Source organism: Zingiber officinale, chromosome 8B (assembly GCF_018446385.1).
Source record: "Zingiber officinale cultivar Zhangliang chromosome 8B, Zo_v1.1, whole genome shotgun sequence".
Classification (NCBI taxonomy): domain Eukaryota; kingdom Viridiplantae; phylum Streptophyta; class Magnoliopsida; order Zingiberales; family Zingiberaceae; genus Zingiber; species Zingiber officinale.
The window spans coordinates 11,800,612-11,823,432 of record NC_056001.1 but is presented as its reverse complement, the minus strand read 5'-3'; the positions used below and the strand labels follow the sequence as shown (position 1 = coordinate 11,823,432).

At 35.9% G+C, this 22,821-nt stretch overlaps 1 protein-coding gene across 3 annotated transcripts; it reads left to right on the top strand.

The window, feature by feature from the left end:
* On the top strand, positions 1-22,083 carry LOC122017918 (E3 UFM1-protein ligase 1 homolog). Of its 3 annotated transcripts, none has more exons than XM_042575638.1 (20): positions 1-259; positions 445-756; positions 1,506-1,772; positions 1,860-1,907; positions 3,011-3,076; positions 3,189-3,292; positions 6,439-6,532; positions 6,603-6,659; positions 8,732-9,161; positions 9,241-9,395; positions 9,530-9,595; positions 9,675-9,743; positions 10,406-10,498; positions 10,626-10,691; positions 11,431-11,477; positions 11,560-11,623; positions 13,742-13,819; positions 13,900-13,962; positions 20,693-20,785; positions 21,478-22,083. In XM_042575638.1, exons 1-20 carry the CDS (start codon positions 86-88, stop codon positions 21,574-21,576), a joined length of 2,445 nt encoding a protein of 814 aa, XP_042431572.1. In that variant the 5' UTR covers positions 1-85; the 3' UTR covers positions 21,577-22,083. The 3 variants fall into 3 exon arrangements, 2 of the variants coding, with proteins under 2 accessions (XP_042431572.1, XP_042431571.1); XM_042575637.1 differs by having other exon boundaries at positions 20,675-20,785; XR_006121489.1 differs by lacking the exons at positions 13,742-13,819; positions 13,900-13,962; positions 20,693-20,785; positions 21,478-22,083 and having other exon boundaries at positions 10,621-10,691; positions 11,560-11,628.
* The last annotated feature ends 738 nt before the right edge of the window (positions 22,084-22,821 follow it).

The following is a 22,821-nucleotide window of genomic DNA, read 5'->3' as shown; positions in this document are numbered from 1 at the left end:
CGAAGCGTTTCCTTTCTCCCTTCGGGTTTCGCCTCACTTTGACCTCACTTTCGCCCTCGAGCAGCGTAGCCTCGCGAAATTGAAGATGGACGCAGAGCTCCTCGAACTCCAGAGGCAGTTTGAGTCGGCGCAGCAGGCGAAGTCCAGCGTCCGCCTCTCGGAGCGGAACGTTGTCGAGTTAGTCCAGAAGCTCCACGAGCTTGGCATCATCGACTTCGTTCTCCTCCACACCGCCTCCGGCAAGGAATACATAACTTCTGTAAGTTCCAGTTTCTTTTCATATATAATCCAACTTTCCTTTGATAGCATCATCTTTTTTGAAAGAATTTGTTGTTTTGTTGAAGAAGTACGGGATCGCGATTGCGTTTTGGGTTTAAGTTGCGATCTTGATGTTACGCGGATTTATGTTGTTCCCAGAGCGATAAATTTGTGAACTTGTTGCAGGATCAGTTGAGGCTTGAGATGGAGACGGAGATCAAAAAGTTGGGACGGGTTTCCGTCATTGATCTCTCGGATGTTATTGGTGTGGATTTGTACCATATCGAAACGCAAGCGCAGAAGATTGTGAAAGATGATCCGCACCTTATGCTGGTCAATGGAGAGATCATTTCCCTCTCGTATTGGGATTCTGTGGCCGAAGAAATAAACGAGAAGCTGCAGGAATCTAGTCAGATATCCTTGGCAGAAATTGCCGCTCACTTTCAAATAGGTTCAGAGTTGGCGGTTTCTGTTCTTGAGCCCCGCCTTGGAACTCTTGTAAGTAGTTTCACTTTTTCACATAGTGCAACTGCTTATGATATCCACTTGTTGCTTGATCTTAGACAATTTTCCTTCATAAATTGATTTTTCAAACATTCTCATACTGAAATTAGTTTTTGTTCTTGGATATTGCTCGAACTAGATTACATTTGTTGCAGTCCTTATGTAGAAAATTGACTAAAATCTAATATCAATGCTTCTAAAAGTTGCAGTCCGTATGTGCCTAAATTGGAAAATTGCACGATTTGCTTTTCTTTCATATAAAAACTTTATCTATCTTACACCAAGTTGTTGTAGTTTCAACTATTTGGTTCTATAAATGAAAAATGAAAGCACAATATTGAGAAGAAAATGACTTTTAGCTATTTGATTGATTGAATTAGAACAAGATGTTCAGTATTTTCTTATACTTCATAAAACAGTTCAATTATAATTAACATGCAAACATTCATCAGTTTGTATAATGATTTTTGATTTAATTCTTTCCGATCATGATAAATAAGATAGGGATAAACTAATAATTTACTGAATGTGTGAATCCTATTAAATGATAAGGTTGTATATGGATAATTTTTCTTTACCTTCAAAAAATGACAATAAGTTAGGCTTCTAGGACAATTGTTTGACTTACAGTATAACTACATTCCAGAAACTGCATTGTATCTTAATGATTCCTATGGATGTCTATGCCTTATATTCCATATTATACTTTGAGCAAATACACTTATCAAATTATTTTTGCATAGATAAAAGGTAGATTGGAAGGTGGACAGTTGTACACCCCAGCATATGTATCACGCATCACTGCTATGGTCCGTGGTGCTTCAAGAGGTATCACTGTTCCTACAAACTTGTCTACTGTATGGAGTTCCTTGCAACAGCTGCTCCAAGATACAGATGGTCCTAGTGGTGTTTCTATGGATGGAACATTTTTTCAGTCCTTATTCAATGGATTATTGAAGGAAGGTGATATTCTAGGATCATTACGGGCAGGAGTTCAATGGACACCATCTGTATCTTCTATCTCTTTGTTTTCAATTTGAATAATCTAATTCCTTTTTTCATTGAGATTTCTGACATTGCTGTATTAACTTTTTTAGGTATTTGCCCATGCTCAAAGGGAAAGTGTAGATTCTTTCTTCTCACAGGTTTCACAAACTTCTTTATTTCTCTGCTTAAATTAGCAAGAGCTAAGTCTTTTTATTTTTAGTTAAAGCTTCATGGAAAATTTTTATTTTCTAGTAACATCCATCAAGATTATGGTATTTATTTTTTAAAAAATAAGGAAATATATGAGAGAGCTTGTGCCCCTGCAGTTTCCTGCTTAATATATGTTTTATGCAATTTTTAAAGAAAGAATCCTAATCTAATTATTCACATTTGGTCTGAATATTGTAAGATCCATGCGTTGGCTAGGAGATGTATTAGTGCATTTGAAGATACTCTGGTTATAGTTAAGAAAGATTAAAAAAAAATTGTTGGATTACAGATGACATGTTGGACAATTCTTTATCTTTTCATAATTTGTCAAACTTGTAATTGTGTCTAGATTCATTTTTTTTTTAAAAATGAAGAATAGAGGGATGTTGTGTCTCACTAAATCATTCAGATTCATTGCTGCTTTCTGAAATATAAATTAGTTATGATTATGATTCTAATTCTAACATTTGCATTATGATTAATTGAACCTGAAAGAGATTTATCTCAGAAATCATCATTCTTCAGTGCATATCCTTCTCACAAAAGCTGATTCAAAGATCTATCACTTGAACTTAATCTCAAAGAATTAAGTAGTATTTATAAGTGGTTGACCTAGATAAAGTAGAGGTAATTAAGTATTTTATTTAGATAATTGTGGGCGTTGAGTGTGAAAGGGGTTAAGTAGAATGATCTGAAATGGTTTGCGAAATTAGGCATTTGGACCATTTGAGGTGACAAGTCAAACAGTTTATTTTGTTTCCCATGGTTAAACCTAGCCCTGGAATGGCAATGGTCAATATGCTTGATATAAGAGGATTATTGAATATTTTGTATGAGTAGTGTGCCTTAGTCAGATGGTACTTTGGCCCTTATTTGCTGCAAGTATGGAAATGTGGCAAATGCAGTTGACTAAGATGCCCGAAATGTTTCCATTATGATTGTGGCTACATTGATTGTTATCATAACTCTGTTATTACACACTGCAAAACTTGTTCAATGAAGAAGTGAAATACTTGTTCCTTGCTCAGATGTCTCATTTATTGCCTCACAGAACTCCTACATTGGCTATGAGGTTCTACATAAGCTTGCTATTCCACAGCCTAGACAATACTTGCAGGTATCTTGTATGCTTAATTTGTTGCTTCTGTCATGTTAATTCGTAATTTGTTTTGGCAGACTTTGAAATGTTTATTAATACTTATTTTTCGTATCTATACAATCAAATATAGTCCAGATATCCTGAAGGTATTCCACTGGATGTAGTTTTTGTTCATCAATCAGTGGTTGAAATGTTAGATGCTGCCATTGAAGATGCTGTAGAACATGGAAACTGGTAAGAGTTTGAATCAAAATTCAAATGTTGAAATCTAAACTACTCTTTGTAGTCAGTAGTATAAGGTAGTTCATTAGCATTTTAATTTGCTTTTCTCTCTCTCTAATTGGCTCCTTTTTACAGACAGAATATTTAGTATCTTAATTCATTTTTCTGTGCTGGGTCTATAATTGATCAAATATTTAATGTCAACTGAGAGATGATAATATCTGCCTCCATTTGTGAAGTTGCTCATGCATCTGTTGAGGATAATGCATATGTTCATAAACTACAAAGAAGAGGTGTCTTCCTGTAGGTAAATGTTCTTCTGTGATCATGTAGTCAGAGTGATGAGGGTTCAGATGAAGGATGCCACTGAATTGTATGTAGCAGACGATGCCAATATGCATCATTTGTATCATGCAATAGGTGAGATTGAAGGCCATGAGCCACATGGATTTGTAGTGAGTCTTGTTTTGTCAGATCATCCAACATCAAGATTATAGGTTATTCCACCTTTGTGAATCTGTTAGCTACAACAATAGGGAGGGAGACAATCTCACACATGGGTGAGGGAGGGAGGGGTCAATTTATTGAACTTTACAATTTCAACTTTCAAGTATGCAGTTGACAAAGATGAGGGAGTGATAGTCATTAGGCTTATGGGAGTAATGAAGGAGATAACATTGGATCAATGCCTATGATATTCGCGTTGACAAGGTGCAAGATTTTAGAGCAGGCCGGTGAGGGTGACACTTAGAGGGCAGCAATTAGGACCCTGGGGTTAGGGTGAATCTGACAGTGCAAATGTGGGAGAAGTGCACATGGACGTCAGCTTAGAAAGTCAACATAGTATTGTGTAGGCCCAAGAGTAAGAATCAGAAACCTCATTGGGAGGATCCAAATTGCTCTTATTCGTCAAAGGGAAACAAGAAGAAAGACAGAGAGAGACATTAGTCTTCAATCGGATAGAAAGGGGAATAAGGTACGGGAGGGGAGGCTGTAGATGTGTTATCACATGTTGGTGGCCTACTATCCTCCACTCTATATAGAACAAAGAAGACTCTTTGTAGGACTCTTTTATAATTCTAGGAGTTTTAAGCTGCTTTGGTATCAAATTGAAAGAGATTAGTCTTATGATGAAAAGAGTACTGTTACATTCTTTATCTATATAACACATAATGAAATAGTACCATGTGTGAGACTAATTCCATAAATTTTTATGCTTATAGTTATTTATTATATCAAGTGATCAATTACTTTTTTTGCATGATATTCAAGCAATATGTGATTGTACGCTTACAACAAAAATGTGTTATTTAATAAAGTAATAATGCTATGTGCATGTTAACAATGGTTTATTGATACAATATACTGTTTGTACTTTTCTTTCTCAACTAAGCCTGCTATTTCCTCGTTAAGCCAAGGGTATAACACGTAGGAATCCAATCTTAAGTTAAGGACGCTTCTTGATGAAAGGACTGATCAGACTTGGATAGGGAACCCTTTATCTGCCTGCGGCATTTTCCCTTAACAGGCATCTTGTTCATTTGTTGTATATCTTTCTCTCTCTTCTAAGTTAGGAGGACAACACCAGAAAAGAAGGCATATAGAAGTATGTTAGTTCCATTTCTAGTAAAATGATTGGAAGGAAGGACTCGCCTACGCTTGTCTATGAAGGCAGAGCTGTAAGGTTTTCTTGTCACAGTCCTCAGCTTATCCACTTAGAGGGACTGAGGACTTGCCACGTGGCAAAATGGGTAAAATCAGAGTGGACTCGCATACACTTGCCTATGAAGGCAGGGTTGGTAAGGTTTATTGTCACAGTCCTCAGCTTATCCACTTAGAGTGACTGAGGACTGTGTCACAGTCCTCATCTCCCAGGTCACATGATTGTTTTTTACCCATTTTGCCACCTGCACAGTCTGTTTTATTTCAAGTGCCCCTTCCACTTCACTATTTTGAATACAAGCACAAAAAATTGCATGCGTATCAATGCAATAATAAATTTTCTAATCTGGGAGATGCATCCATGTGAAGTCGGAGGGTGCTGAGCTTCTTTATGTGTCGGTGGGAGTTTTACTCCTGCAGCTTTGTCAGTTTGTTTCACCTACATTCCCCCAGTCCCATATAAATGAGCCACTGTTCTGGTAGGAAGTAGAGGAATTCACCAGGTTGGCATCAATCACCTTCGTCCATCACCCTGACGCCTGGCTCAGATTCACCTCCAAGCCATTTCCTCCTACCATTATGGAGTGGGATGAGCTCGTGATCAACCATGGAGCCAGAGGTCAAGCTCCCTTTTGCTATTGTGGTCATCCCATTTATGATTCTAGTTCACTTCCCATGGGATGTCAAGGGACTTTGATCTTGAAATCTTTTGCTGTCAAAAGTCACACTCCTTTTTATTTCTGGTGCTAGAGGACAATGTATAGGAGGATTGAAGTGATTCCGGGTCTAGAATTTTGATCTGTAGCCTCATCTCACTGTGTCTGTGGAAACACAATGTCGAAGAAAGCAGTCATGACTTAGTTTGGTGCATATTGGCAGAATGCTGGTGATGAAAGGATGGTGAAATGGTTCTTTAATGCTCAGGTCAATTAGTTTTATTTTATTTACATTTATGGATGAATTGTGGTAAATAAGTAAATTAACAAATAAGTAAAACAAATGTGGTCAATACTATCACTTATCCAAAGAAGGTAAATGAGGGGAAATAAGAAGAAGATTAACCTGACACATTGGGATGAGTTTGCATGCTGCTTCTGATTTGTAGGCAGCAATAAGTTTGTTGAACTTATGTAAAAAATGGCCATCCTCAGTACGTTTAAGTTTCTTCATGCTGGTAGTCAGAGAAGTAGTTTATAAGAAATAGGTTTGTTACTATTTCTTAAAAATTATATTGATAATCTAAGATTTCTTTGACTTTCAATTTCAATAAATTTATAATTCAAGTAATATTATAAGTAATATCAGTATCATTATAAGTAAATACATATAACTAATTAAAAACAAAAAAAAGTCGCACTTGATTGATTCCACCTTCTCAATGCTAAACCATACTTGTTCTTCAAATAAAATGTGACAGCCTGATCTGTTAAAGTTTCTTTTATCATTTTTTCACTACCGATGACATTTTGGTATGAAATATTTTCATCTTCATCCAGGATTGATGTACTTTCAGTTCTACCACCATACGTTGGTGGGCAGGATGTTCTGAAAATTTTGTCACTTTGTTCATCTTTGCAGAGAGCAACTAAGGTTATATACTCAATTCTCTGTTTTAGTCTCGAATTTGTTAACATTTGACATGCTTTGTATTCTACTGCAGTCTTCACAAGCAATTATACTGGGCGAATCTTGTGTTTTTAGCAGCATCTTTGTCAAGGTGAGTTATGAAGAATGCTGTAGTCACATTCTTATGTCAAAATCCATTATCTTGGTTCTCTTTATATTTTCATAGATGCCAAAATCCATTATCTGATAACAATTTTGCCAAGGGATTGTAAATATTTGTTTTCTTTTTCTCTATGCATGCCTCATTGAATTATTGTTGCTGGTTATGACAGTACACGAACTGCTTATTTATGGTTATACATTCTATTTTTAACCAGGGAAGTAAAATGGATGCATCACTTTGAAGTATTCAGCTGCTTTTACCTCATTTCATGTTTACTGTTTTGGTTGTGCCTGCAGTTTTTTGTTTGGCTTGAGTTCAGATCTGTGCTTGCAGTCATTAACTCTGTTTAGGTGAATACCTGCATGAACTAATTATTTCTGACTGGAAAATTTATTGACATTTATGTGAAACTGTTTACTAGATGATTACTGTGTTCTTTAGTTCATACGTTTGTTGGATCATGATCATTATCAGATGATGAATCGTGCTTAGGGCCTTTGGCTATGAGAACAGAAAAGATAGATCCTGCTTAAGTTTGAGAGAACAAGATGTGATTGCCTAAGAGTTCTTTTTGGTTGATCGTCTTAATTTGTTACCCTTTGCTTTATAGGTGGCTGGGTTTGTGCTTTTGAAACCTTCAACTTTTGTGCATGATCTATCTAGCACTTTTTAAGTATGTTTATTATTTCCCCCATGACAAACATCTTGGCAGTTTGGTTGAAAAGGCAGCAAAACACTGTTATTTGAGCAAAACTATAATTCATATTATTGAAACTTAGATTCCTGAAGGAGATCTCCAGAATGATTGTGATATGGAAACATTAACTTTAAATGCAAATTAGAGGTTACAAATGACACTGCACCAAATTATTCTTGCAGAATTTAGATTACTTAGATTACTTTGGGTTTTAGGCCGTGTTTCCTAAGAGGGAAGGAAATGTGGATGGAAACAAGATATTGAAATTATTTTCTCAGATCCTTTCTCTGATAGAGAGTGATAAAAAAACTGGTGAAAATTTTCTTTGTTTTGGCCCAAATTCCCTTCCACCCGATTTGGAAAGAAAATATGTTGTTTTCATGCAATGGAGCTCAACTTCGACCATATATATAATGTTTTACCATTTTTTTTTAAATATAAGTTTCCTTCTTTCTTTTTCTTCAAGAAAACTGTTGAAAGTGAAACTCTATTTCTTTTATCCCCTCCAAGCAAACTGAAACTAGGAAAATATTTCTCTGTCCTTTGAATTTTCTCCTACCCTCTCTCTTTTCCTAGTTTTCTTCCCTCATGGGAAACCAGACCTGAGTTCATTTTGTTTATTTCTTCTATTTGTATACTGCATTAACACTATTGTTCTTGTGCATTATAGTTTATGGTTCTTGTCGAGATTACAATTGTTAACCTCAGTTTTGATATTATATCTTAAGAGAGTCTATGCCAAAGTTGCATCTTTATTAGATGGATATAGCTACTTTCTCTTTCCTTTTTTGGAAAGGTCTAGTGCAATGTCGTTTTTTAAAGATTTGGCAAAGATAAGATCCTGTGATACAGTGTAGACAATTACTTGTGATGGGGTGCATTGTCAGAGTATTGATGATTTTTGTTTTTTAAATATTGACATCAAATTAGTGTTCTTCTCTGTGTTAGTCTCATTTTCCTTCTATTTTCTTGCTGTTTAGAATGAGCTTTTCAATTTCATTGCTGTTTTATATGTGAATATAGAGAAACAAACATGATCTGACTTACTATCAAGCGGTTTGATGTTGCGGTACTATCATATATTTGGTTTGACATCTGAGCATCAATATTGCATTACTCAATGTTATTGGCTTGTTGGTGGGAAGGATACAAACAACTTTGGTCTTCACCATTATTTCAAACATCTGAATCTTGAATCTTTGTTGATTATCATAGAAAGCTAGACCTAATGTTCAGTTGTTGAAGCCTTGCGTTTTTGGAGATTTAGACTTTAGTTATTATAGTTGGAAAAAAAGATCTTCTGAAACTTGTTTGTTTATCTGATTCTTTCTGTTTATATGTAATTTGAGCACTTGCTAAACAGGATCTCTTTGAGCGAGTGGAAAAAGAAATGGATGAACTTTGTCAAGGGGTTGGCAGTAATCTTTATTCTGCTAGTTCGATGAAGGTTGGAGTCAGTTCAGATCCAAACAATGAATCAAAAGAGAGAGATGATGGCGGCAGCAAATATAATGTTACAGAAAAAGGAGGAAAGAAGAAAAAAGGGAAATCCACAGCATCAGGAAAAACTGGGGCAACTGAAGACAATCTTGACAGCCAGGAAAACCTTCCTGGTAAATCAAAAAAAAATCAACGAAAAAACAGGGATACAGGGTCTTTGGATGTATTTGATGTGAAATCTGTTGCTAAAAAAGGTTCGAGTAAACTAACAGAGGATAGTTTGAATGTTCCTTCTGAAGATTGGATAAAGCAAAAGATCTTGTTACTTGCTCCAGATTTGGGAGAATCAGGAGGTATCAAATAATCTTATCTATTATGGATTGATAAATGATCACTTGCACAGAATATTAACTGCTATATTTGATTCATCAGATCCTGAGGATTCACTTGCATTGGTTAAACATCTGTCGTCCCATTTAAGGCCAATGCTTGTCAACTCGTGGATGAAAAGAAGAGATACAATTATCTTAGAGAATTCTGAAAAGAGGAGGAAGCTACTTGATAATCTGCAGAAGCAGCTAGATGAGGTTTGTTACTTACTTTCCTTCGTTGAGTTGATAAGCTATCTTTTAAGTTTCTGTTTCCTTCCATTTTCAGCTACTGCACTTTGTGTGCATGCGACTCTCTGACTGTATGATTGCATCCTTTTCATGATTTTTAGGTTTTCTTGGATCTACAGCTTTACGAGAAAGCACTAGAGCTTTTTGAGGACGACCCTTCAGTTTCTGTAACTTCTGCTAAACAGATTTTTTTTTTATCTCTTTAAATGAAAGGTTGATCCAAGCTTATCTTCACATTGGTATTAGGTAATCTTACACAAGCATTTGTTGAAGACTATGGCTGCTCCCATTGTTGACAAACTTTTGTATACCCTAGTAAGTATAAGATCTTATAGCATCTATTATGAACATGTTATCATTCTAGCAAATATTTTAGAATCTCCCATTTATATATTTTTGGTAAATGATGATGTATTGATAGTAGCTGTCTATTTCCAATCATCTCTATGTTCTTCTGAAAGTTTTAAATTGAGGAGTCTTAGTGTTCATATCCAAGCTATACTGCATATCATTAAGTGTACCTGAAGTATTAAGAAAATGTTTAGCCATAAATACAATTGCATCTACATCTTACTAAGGTTTATCTTATGCCATGTGTTTCTCATCGTATCCAAGAAACAGTTGGTGGAGTTGACCTTGGAATGAAGTACTTCTCTTAGATATTTTATAACTTACTTTCAGTTTGATTCAAGAAAAGTTATTTAGCACTAGTCGTAATGTGTCCTTACAAGAAAAGCTATTTAGCACTAATCCCTCTGTTGTGATCCTTTATTATTGCACTGCTCCTGTTTTAATTAATCACAGATTCTTTCACTTTTGCTTTTCCTCATAGACAGAAACTTGATTATTATTTTTTTTCTTATCAATATCCCATTTCTCAGTTCAGAAAATATTAACAACTTTTTCAAAGACTGAACCAGCAATAAGACGGGCGCTTAGTGCATAGATATGACAACTTTTCCTTTTTTGTTTTTCAGGAAAAAGAAAACAATCTGATGAATGGCATTAATATCGAGGATTGCGATAATATGGAATCAGTATCTCTCACTTGTGCAGATCGTGTTTCTCTGGTTTGGAATAACTCAAAAAGCTATAGTTGTTTATTTATCTTTAATATCACAGGCTGGATAAGGTTTATCTGCATCTATTAAATAGTAATCATTTGCCCAGTGTTCCAATTTTGTTTTCTTAGTGCAGGCAAAAGGGTTGCCAGCTTCTTTTGCAGTTAAGGCTCAAACAGCAGTAGAAGCACTTGAGGGAAAAGTTAGTCCTTCATTTGAAAAATTTTAGTTCCTACATTTGGCATGTACTTGTTTATCTGTGTAGCTTTTGTTCTCTAATATACTATAACAGGAGTCTCATTCCATCTTTACAATGCAATTCTTTTGTTATCTTAGTTGCTAAATGTTTAGTTTATTTATGTCGGGTAGTTGATCAGCATTTTTCCTGACTTTGAAATTAGAGTCCTCGGTTAGATGTCTGGAATTGACTCTTAAATCATACATAATTTTCTATGTAAATATTCAACAGTAGACACTAGCCCTCTGTTTTGATGAATCAAACTGGCAAAAGCTTCAATTTATGAAACATAAGTGGACTTGAATAAGTAGACAAGTGGAGCTGATCAATGTCTGGTTGTCTATAAATCTTGAGAAAGGATGTTTTCTTACTTCTAAACAATAAAACAAATGATGATATTGTATGCCTGCTTTTGTTCCTGATAATGTTAGTACAGGCAAGTGCTTATTGTTTTGTTTAGGAACAATCAAGAAATTGCTTGGAAGGTATAATTTCATGTAACTCATTTTGTAAACAAATCACCATCTATTGCAATTGGTCTCCTAAGTCGGTGTTACTTTGGTTAGATCAACTTACTTTTGGTATGAAATTTGCAATTGCTTGTGCTCTGTGTACTCCAATTGTTAAATTCCAAAGTCAATGTTACTTTGTGATGCATCACAGTTGCAGTCATATTAATTGCTTTTATTTCTGACACTGGCAGAGATTAGATACATTCATCACCACATTAAGAGATTTGGTGGAAGAAAGGTAATAATTACTTCATTTTGGATTATAATTTGAACTTTTATGTCCTCTGGATGATCAGAGTATTTGCTATGCCATCATGCAGTGGCCTACTAGTAAAGAAGCTTGATAAAAAATTGGAAAGGACACTATTGCACTCTTATCGTAAGGTACATTCAGTTTTTATTTTTTATTTTTTGTACTAGGAATTTAGGGCACCCCTTTTTTTTTTAACATCCGATGATTTTGCAATATGCTAATGTGCAATAATCCACTTGCTACTTTTGTTAGTCACTTGTAGAAAGCATTTGATCATTAAGAATCTTACTAGTTATGACTGCTAAGTTCAAAGGTGGCACCTATCCGATGAATAATTTTAGTTTTATATATGATTCCATGCACAATAGTTTAATGAATTCATTCATTGAATATTTATCATAGTTTTAACGTTGGCGGGCAACTTAACGCAACCCTCCTCCTTTTTCCGGGCTTGGAGATAAAGCTCAATGGCGTAAAAAAATCCATATAGCTGACCCCACCTAGTAGGATAATGCTTGGTTGTTGTTGTTATATGATTCCATGCATCTTTTTCAGATAAATATTTTGCCACTGTCATATGAAACCTTTGATCATTTAGATATAACACAAATGGGTTGGTACAATTTTTAGGTTTCCATCTCCCATTGTGCATCGTCAAGATTTCAATCTCAATGTGGTACTAACATGCTACCACTTTGCTTTTATTATAAAAGAAGAGAGAGAGAGAGAGAGAGAGAGAGGGGGGGGGGGGGGAGGAATAGGAGAGTAATGCTCTCTTTACTTCAAAGAACGGATGGTGGAGGGGCAGATGGTGAGAATCAAAGCACTCTCCCCAGTCTTCTAGGTGCACAATTATCCAAAGGATGGAAAACAAATCCATCTGCAGATTCATTTTTGGCTAAAATCTGATTTGCCCAAAATCTCATGGAAAACACTTTTGATCCCTTGACCTGTCATGTGATCACATTCCAATCCTCCTACCTCCCTCCTTCATGAGGCTCTTCTCGTCACTCATTGTATCCCGTAGCTGGTCGCCATTCTACCACCTGCTTGCACTCACAATGTGTCTACTTGCCATCTGAAACACGTCCACGCCTACTTTCAGCCATGCGTCCGCCACCCACCACACGCTTGTTATGCTTCATTCCCATCTAGATGCCACTGCATGCCTTCACCTGAAAAGACGAGGACCCTTCCCTTCTTTCGCCCTTCCACTCAATAAACTTAGAACAAATTAGCACAAATGGATCTCTTCCCTTCCATAATTGATTTGCTCTTCTAGGTGTAAACTGAGCATAAGAGAAACAAAAGTGGAAGTGGTCTTGGTCAACTTATGCTACTTGACTTGGTACAAGTATGAGACATATGAATCCTAGTGTCCTGATGACTGTTTCAGAAAAAAATAAATAAATTATAAATGATATGGGTTTGCCGAGTGTCAACTTGAAACGGGTAAATGACGAGCCAACTATTAGAGCAGCCATGCAGGGATTAAATGGAGGGCTCAGTAGCTTTCCTGGTTACTAGGGCTCCTGAAATCTTCATTTTTGCACCCTCTACTAGTTTTTTTTGCTAATCTCAACTTGGTCTACTGGTTTGAGGGTCACATCCATAAGCTAAATATGCAAACCCAGCTAAAACAAACTGATGTTCTTATTATCCATGAAACAAAGCGATAACTAATAACTTGTGCACCATGTGAACCTACTACATCTCAGCATTCAATGGACTGTGGAGTAATTGCTAAATTTGTTATACCCAAGCCCAATTTGAAATTGAGATGACTAATTACTACATCTACATCACTTATTTTGATTTCTCATCTCTTCCATTAACTGAGTTAGATGTATCCTGTTGGCTTGCTTATTTGATTGGTTTGATCCACATGCAGACTGGGAATATAATCCACTTTGGTTGAGAGGACATCTCAGCTTTACCTGAGATCATCACATTTTGGAGAAGTTGCATATTGGTTAATGATAAAACCAGTAAACACTAGCTTTTATGGTTTCGCCATCAAGATTTGAATCCTTTATTTCAGCTATATGATCATCAACAAGTGGTCGCTTGTCATGTTTGATTTTATCATGTTTTTTTTCTACATGAACTAGCTTAATTATCCTTTTCTTCATATACAACTGGATGCTGAACTTATTGATATTCTATTTCTTGGGAGATTCACCATTTATCATGTTTCTAGTGTGAATCATGTAATTCATGATGCTTCTGACACTGAGATTTTTAATCAGGATTTGACATCACAAGTCTCTATTGAAACTGACCCAGTTCAACTTTTGTCTAAGGTGGTTGCTTTGCTGTATATGCAGGTGTGGTGTTGTAAATATGTTTTGAATTTTTTAGTAGTATTATATGTTCGTGTTACTTGAATCTATATGAATGTTATTAGGTCTATAATAAAGCTCTTCAAGCTCCTGGAAGGGCCATATCTGCTGCTATTTCCCGGCTGAAGGTAGACTTATGCATTGCCTTTGTTTTATTTATACAATAGTAACCCATGTGGCTCAGTTATTTTGGATCAGTGATCTTCTTATTTTCTCATTGTTATTTGAGAGAAAATGAATTAATAATTGTTATTGAAGAGTGAGACATATTTATATATAAATTAGGAATGTATCTTTGGAAACTATAATTAGGCTAATTGACTCCAATTGACAATTAGCTAATTGACAGACATATTAACTAATATATACATATAATATGATAACTAATATATACAAATAATACTCTTCCTTAAGTTGGAACATAGATATCAATCGTACCCAACTTGTTACAAAGATAATCAACCCAAACCCTATTTAAAGCTTTTGTGAAGATGTCCTCTAGTTGTTCTCTAGTCTTTACATATCCTATAGAAATTAAGTTTTTTTTTAAAATTTTCTCACGAACAAAATGACAATTAATTTCAATATGCTTAGTTCGCTCATGAAACACATGATTCAATGTAATATAAAGAGCAACTTGGTTATCATACCACAGTTTTGCTAGTACTTAAATTTTAAGTCATACTTGAGTCAAGAGTTGATATATCTACATTATCTCACACATAGATTGTGTGATAGCCCTATATTCTGACTCTGCACTAGATCGTGACATAATATTTTTCTTCTTACTCTTCCAAGAGACTAAATTTCCTCTAACAAAGATATAATAACTTGAAGTAGATATTCTATCCATTTAGGAACTTGCCCAATCTACATTTGAAAAATATTAAATATAGTGCGCCCATGATTTGCATATATGATACCTTGTCCGGGTGCTCCTTTCAAGTAATATAAAATTTACTCTAACGTTATCCAATGATGAACGATTGGAGATGAGATAAACTGACTAACAACACTAATCGAATATGCAATATCTAGACAAGTCACGGTAAGGTAATTCAAGTTACCAACCAACCTTCGATATTTATCAGGATGTTCAAAAAGTCTCCATGGCCTGTGAGGTGCATGTTCTTAGTCATTGGACTGCTACAAGGCTTTGCCCCTAATTTTTCAGGTCGAGGACATATTTTCTCTGAGATAGAAATATACCTTTTTTTATTCCTTATAACTTCAACACCCAAGAAATACTTTAGCACCCCAAGTCTTTCGTGTGAAACTGAATATGAATAAAAGATTTAAGAAATGAGATTCCCGTAATATCACTTCTAGTGATAACAATATCATCCACATCCACAACTAATAGAATGATATCAACTCCTGACTACTTGTAGAACATAGAATTGTCAAACTTGCTTTTCATTGTACCAAATTTTCCATCAGCCTGACTAAAATTTTCAAACCAAGCATGAGGACTTTGTTTCATACCATACAAAGATTTTCGAAGACGGCAAACTCCCCCTAAGCAACAAAATCAGGAGGTTGCTCCATATACACCTCCTAAAGATCACCATAAAGAAAAGTATTCTTGATATCAAGTTGATGTAAATGCCAATGATGAGTAGCGACCATTGAAATAAACAATCGAAGTCAACTTTGCAACAAGAAAAAAAATGTTAAAATAATCCCTAGGTCTAAGTATATCCTTTAGCGATAAGACGGACTTTTAATATGACAACTGACCCATCCAGTTTAACTTTAACTGCGAATACCATTTGCATCCAATAGCTTGTTTCACTGAAGGTAGATTGACAAAGTCCCAAGTGCCATTGCCATCTAAAGCATTCATCCCCTCTATCATTGCATCTTTTTAAATAGGATAAGATATGACTTGACAGTTTTAGGAATAGCGATAGAGTCAAGTGAACCAATAAAAGAACAAGAGGAAAGTGAAACAATAAAAGAACCAGAGGAAGACGATAAGTTGTTATAAGAAATAAAAGTAGGATAAGTACACTCCGTTTACCTTTGCGTAACACAATAGGAAGATCATCGCTCGAGACTCGATCTAATGACAAAGTAGTAGATGCAAGACATGAATCAAGAGGTTGACGTCTAGAATAGACTTGAATAATAGGAGGCTTGATAAGAGCCGGATGCGGGATGAGTGCGGAGGATGTGATAGAATACACTAATAAATCATCCTCCTCCCTTTGACAAGTCGGAATAGGCGAGGATGGGAAATAAGGTGTGTCTTCCATGAAGGTAATATCAAATGTGACAAGATATTTGTTAGTATTGTGACAATAACACCTATAATTTTTTTGAAGATGAGAATAACCAGGGAAGATACACTTCACAGACTTGGGATCTAATTTAGTGACATGTGAATGAACATCCCTAACAAAACAAGTGTTACTTAATATCTTAGGGTTAACGGGAAACGACTTATTGGGAAAAAGGATTTTATAAGGGATCTCACCGTGACATGCAGTTAATGAGAGAACATGCTGTAGAAACTGTATCAGCCCAAAAAGTTTTTGGAACATTCATTTGAAATAAAAGGACCTATGCAGTTTCAAGAAGATGTCTGTTTTTACGTTCAACCGCACCATTTTGGAATGAAGTATCAACACAAGAGGTTTCATGAAGCATATCATTTTGACCCATATAAGATTAGAATAAATTAGACGTATATTCCTTGGTATTATCTATTTGCAAAGTACGGATGGATGACACAAAACAAAGAAAATAAGTGAGAATGATTTTTCATTAAATATAACGAAGTTACACGAGAATAATCATCCACAGAAGTAACAAAATAGCTAAAATCAGGTTTAGACAAAATAGGACAAGGACCCAAATATTAGTGATATCAGAAGGCACCACGTGGATAAGGAGATTAACAATCCTACTGAGGTAGCAAGCTCAGTAGAGGAAAAGTCGAGTTATCCCCCGAGTCCATACGATCTAAAATACCAGTAGTCCCTGACCTCGGGTTGTTCGTCCTTGAGCTGCCCCAAGACTCGGTGGAATCTCAACTTCATGACGATCCCAATCACCATGTTGTCTTCGAGCCGCCTCTCGACTTAACGACACCCCTGACTCCATGACGTTCTCAGTTAGAAGACAATGTCGTCATTTATTTCAAGAAGTAGATAATAATCGCGTGGATCTCGGGATTTCAAACTATTTCAAGAAGAAGATAACGATCGCATGAATCTTAGGATTTTTGACTATTTCAGGAAGTAAATAACAAATCATGCGAATTTCGGGATACGCGGAGAATGTAGGATTCAACTGTCGCTCGATAAAAGGTAGCCCACCCCTATAAGCTCAGGTATGCGCACACACACATTCAAAACCTTAAACAACTCTTTGCTCTCCTTGCCAAAAACTTGAGCGTCAGAGTAGCTACGCTAGGAACCCCTGACCGTTATTCTAACCCTCTTTCTTTCATCTTATTCTATCCAGCTCCAGCAAATCTCCCCTCCAATCCTTGTCCCTAGACGATTGGTGACCGAGTTAGCATCCCCTCTAACTCACCAATGGTTTATTTGTCAACGTTCTCAGACATGATCAATCAGAATGAACTAATTCAAAAGGAATAGTAGTACACTTATTTACTCTAGGAATCAAAATAAGACGGTGATGTTTTGCAAACTGACACGACTCACAATCTAATGAAGACACCTTACCATATTACGGACAAAGCTTTTTGAGCAAAGGGAGAGATGAATGCCCCAACCTAAGAAGTAACACTCGAGCAAGCAAAAGAATTTGAGAGCAATGTGTCAAGAATATAGAGGCTTGCAGATTCATGTCCTTTACCAATCAACTTCTTCATCAAAAGATCGTAAAATAAACAATGATCAGGAAAAAATGAGATGCAACAATTAAGATTACGAGTTAGTTGACTAATAGAGATTAAATTAAAAGATAAATTAGGTAAAATATAAAATGGAAGATAGAGGAAGCAAAGGGGTAAGATTGATAGTGCCAAACTCATAAACACATGATGGAGACCCATCAACTAAAGTAATAATAGGAGTGTTAGCTTTGGACTAAAAAGTAGAAAAGAAACTAGAATTACTTGTCATATGATCTGTGACACCAGAATCAATGATCTATTTAGAAGATGAGAACAGAAGACATACGTTTTGTTTACCTGAATTAGCAATAGTAGTGATAAGATGAAAACTTGAGTGATCCCTAATATTTTGCAAATTCATCCGCAGAGATAAGAACCGATTTATCAGAGGCATCATTAGTGGTTGCAATATGGGCCAAGTGTTTTTGCTGATTTTTATACTGAAACTTTCTACGCTCAAACTTCGTAGGGCAGTTGTTGCACATAATACCACCCGAATTCGGTGTTCGAGTTTCAAAGTCCTGTGAATCACCTCCTATGTTTCCATCCAGGTACATAATTAGTATTGCAACTCACCAAAGCACCACTAATTGGAACGCGTGCAGTACTTTCTGCACGGACAACACGACTAAATACATCTTGTAAATATGATACCTTAGAACCAGAGAGCTTGTGAGAACTTGTGACTTAGTAGACTTAAAGTCAGGAGTTAGGCCAGCAAGGATGCTTATGATAGTCATCTGCTCTCGTTGACATTGTTGAATCTTCATTTCAGCGTCAAAGGTAGCAACATATTAAGCTCCTCATATGTTGAATTCTATAAAATAATTGATCAAGGTTGATCTTGTTTTTTTTTCCATAAAATGCTTTGCAAACCTTATACATGTGGAAGAGATTTTCTTTTCCAGAGTATAGAAATTTCAAGTAATAATTAGTTTTTTAACAAATCCATAGTGATTGATCAAACCAATTACCTCACTATCAATACAATTGCGAATATGAAAGAACAAGCGAGCATCCTCTTTGAGCCATGTCTGCTTCGAATCATGACTATCTTTGTCAATACTTTGTAGATAAAGACGAATAATCTTATTCCAATCCAAATAGTTCGAACCATTTAGCTTATAGTCTGTGATTTTAGACATTATAGACACCACATCTGTCACAATAGAAGGCTTTTATTCAGCTATAAGACTTATTCTCAAAGGAAGTCAAATAAGAGAAGAATCCGAAGGAATATTCAAACTAACAAGTATAGACAAACCCAAGCGCTCTTAGGTGTTGCTTGCGTTGAGGAAAGTAGGGCGATAGGTCCAGGCTAGCGGCCGAGATTTGGCTACACCGGCAGTGCTTCTGATGACGTGTATTGAGAGAGCGGCGGCGACAACGGTCGCCGGGGATAGGGCTGACATGGTGGCTGCTTGGCGGCCTGAATCTGAGTTGATGACATCGTGGAAGGAGAGGCGGCGCCTTGTGTAGCTATAGGTCAGCACAGGAGCGGCCTCATGCGTTGTACACCAAGGAAGGGGAGGCGCCATAGCGACCTGCGGCGACGAGCAACAACCAACTTTGTGCGTGGACAGAGGAGGGAAGGAAAGAGTCCCGGTGAGGAGGTTGTGATCGATCGGTGGAGCTGTGTGCACGTGGGCGACAGTGAAGTGGTGATGCACCACAGAGATACAAGCACGTGAGAGGTAAAGAGGTAGAGATGGAACTCTAATGTTGAAGTTGCTCTGATACCATGTTATTTGAGATAAAAGAATTCATAAGAGTGAGACATATTTATATACAAACTAGGAATCTACCTTATGAAATTATAATTAGGCTAATTGACGCTAATTGACAATTAGTTAATTGACAGATATATATTAACTAATATATATAGATAATATGGTAATTAATATATACAGATAATACTCATGAACTCTGGATTGGTTTCATTTTTAGTTGAGGTCAAAAGACACATTGAAGTTACAAACTGGTTTCTTAGTCATTGTTTGCACTAATAAGATTACAACTATATTTATAGCCTCTTGGCATAAGTTAAATTTATGCATGAGAGCTTCATGCCCTGGACTAGGCTAAGCCTTCATATTTTATCTAACAATTTGCATCCTAATTAGGCAAACTCAATCATATTCTAACCAAGCGAACATTTCAATTATGAAATTTGCAACCCTTTCAAATGTATCATATTTTATTGAGTCACCCATCTATTGTAAGAAAACCGTGGACTATATTCATCAACTGGAAAGAAAAACTAAAGTACATGTTTTTCATTGTGTCATTTGTCAATTAAGTATCTTAACCGTACTTTATTGCTTCATTTCCGTGGCAGCCATGTTTGGAGAAATTTATGAACCAAGGTTATTCTATTTGAAAACAGAGGCATATGTTTTCATCCTAAAGTTATAAATACAAACTAAAATTTCATCCTTTCAACACATTAAACATTCAAAAGAACCTTTAGACCATGAAAAAAAAAAGGATAGCCTGGTGCACGAAGCTTCTGTCATGCGGGGTCCAGGGAAGGATTCATTATACGCAGCCTTACCTTGCTTTTTGTAAGAGGCTGTTTCTAGGATTCGAACCCGTGACCTTTTGGTCACGTGGCAACAACTTTTCGTTGCGCCAAGGCTCCCCTTCAGACCATGAAGCAATTCAATATCCAAAGAGGTCAATTTTGAAAAAGGAAATATTGTATACTAGTATTCATATTAAATCCTTAGCCAAATGCTGAGAGAAGACTGCCAACTTCTGCATTGAAAATTGTCAAAAGCAAAAGACGCTTAACTGAAATGGAGATATGATTCTTCAGTCTTGACTGCATCCCTTTAATCATAATGAACCCAAGGAAGCAGCGTTTGAGTTTTTGAACATTCATGTTTATCTTTATAAATCACAATCTAAGTTGTATATTGTATAGGTGTTCAATTAGTGTTCCATAATTTGGCTTATAGGTGTTCAATTAGTGTTCCAAAATTTGGCAGGAGAAGTTACCGGATTCTGCATACAAGGACTTGATGGAGTATCATAAGATAACAGTGACTTTATTGGCATTGCAATCTGCTGCTACTGGAGATGTGAGTTTCTTAATTAGAGTTTTAAAATTTGCACTCTCTTTCTGATATATTTTTTTGTAACATGAAGGCAAAGTGACACTATCAATATTCACTATTATTTTCTTGCAACGGCCTATTTCTAACGCTCATCATGGCTGTCTATTTAAAATTTCCATTATTTACCTTACCACAGTACTTCTGTTTCAAGATTATTTTGATGATATTTCACAATACAATTTTTTAACAATTCCTTGAATGGAGGTAGGCTAGACTTCAGATTGTGTTTTCTAATTTAAATCATCAAAACAACTTAAGATTGTTTACTAGGAGCAACCAGTCTTTTTATTGCTTTTAATTTGACTAGGTAAATTAACGAAACTGAGAGAAAAATCCATGTTTACCCCACCAGGCCAACGATCCATCACAAGTTCGGAGAAAGCATGATTAGGGATGAGGTTTTTTATGCTCTGAATTGCACATTTTACTTTGAAAAGAACTTATACTGGCTACAATTTGATTATCATCTGATTGATAACAATGCAAATATTAAGATTCCCGACTATTTTGAGAACATTTGGTTTGACCTATGATCATGCATTTCCGACTTAATGATATTCCTATTGTTGCTAATTATTTGCTATAAACAAAAGTTGGCCATCTTCTTTAATTATTTGCTAATTAATCTTATTTTTTAACCTGTTTCTTCTGTGCAGGAAGACGATTGTTCATATGACAGGATCCTAAGCCAACAGGAGTTACTAGAAAGCAAAATGCCTGAACTGAAAGCATTGGTCTTGGGCACCACAAACTAACTCCATTGACAAAAAATTAACGGATGACCACCGTTATTGTTTAACTTCCTTTGGAAGACGTTATTTTACATTTGGGCAACCAGTGAACCTGTCAGCTCTGAAAGTAACGGGGAGAACGAGTAAGTCGCAAGAATTTGTGTCCATTACCTATATTTATTTACCTTGAATCTTGTGAAGGGATATTGCTTCCAGATTTTGTAGTATTCCTTTCCAAACAAAGAACTGCCCAGAAGATTTCTCATTGTTTTTCATATTTATGAAACTAAAGTAATCCGGATCTGTAAATGCGGACATTGAGTGGAATTTTGCATAGGAACATTTAGTTCTAGTTCGTTCTGGAGTTGTAAGCAGGCCTGAAATAAGCTTGAGATGTTGCTTGATTAGCAAACTTTTATTTTCAGTTATTGTTGGATTGTATTATCCCCCCCTAGAATAACAAAAGTTAAAAAATGTGGATAGTTGTCAAAATATTCATTTTGATTGCAATATTTCAAATGGCACACTAAATGTGATTTGTCGACAGAGATGATGTGGCTTGGGGATGGGTGGTAGACCTCGAGTATATGTTGGAGATTTGACAATGGGGAGAGAGTTTATGTAGGGTTTAGGGTTTAAGACGGTATTTTTCATACATTTCCCTGATTTAAAAAAAATAATAAAGCACAAGACTAGCCAAAAATAAATCAATGACAATTTAAATTGAGCGTTATATTCGCCCTAAGTTTCAGTTTAGTGCACCTTTAGGATTAGAAGATACTGATTTAGCATGATGAGTTGGTTTAGCTTACGGAGTACTTCTAGACGTGAATAGCTTTGTCTCCTTATAAAGTTAACATATGATATTTTCAAAATTCATTCTTAAATGCTAAGTCACTCAAAATCTAATGAAATAGAAATGAGCAGACATGGTACCAGAGAATCCATAGGGGGGAAAAAAAGACAATTATCTTCAGCAGAAAATTTATCTGCTCAAGACATGGTGGTCGACATGGTCAAGCCATGCTTGGATATAGAGTGATAGGTGTCTGTCCATTCTCATTACGTAAGTATTAAATATGAAATGATTGGTCATATGACAACCTTACACAATGCATATGGTATTGTAGGTCGGATATATCTAAGGTCCCAAATGTCATTAGACGGGAGAGACTTCTTTAAACATATAAGTGTGAGGCAATTGGTGCTCTTCTTTCGGATATCTTTAAATGCTCTCTCATTTGGAAAAGGAAAAAAAACTTACAAGCT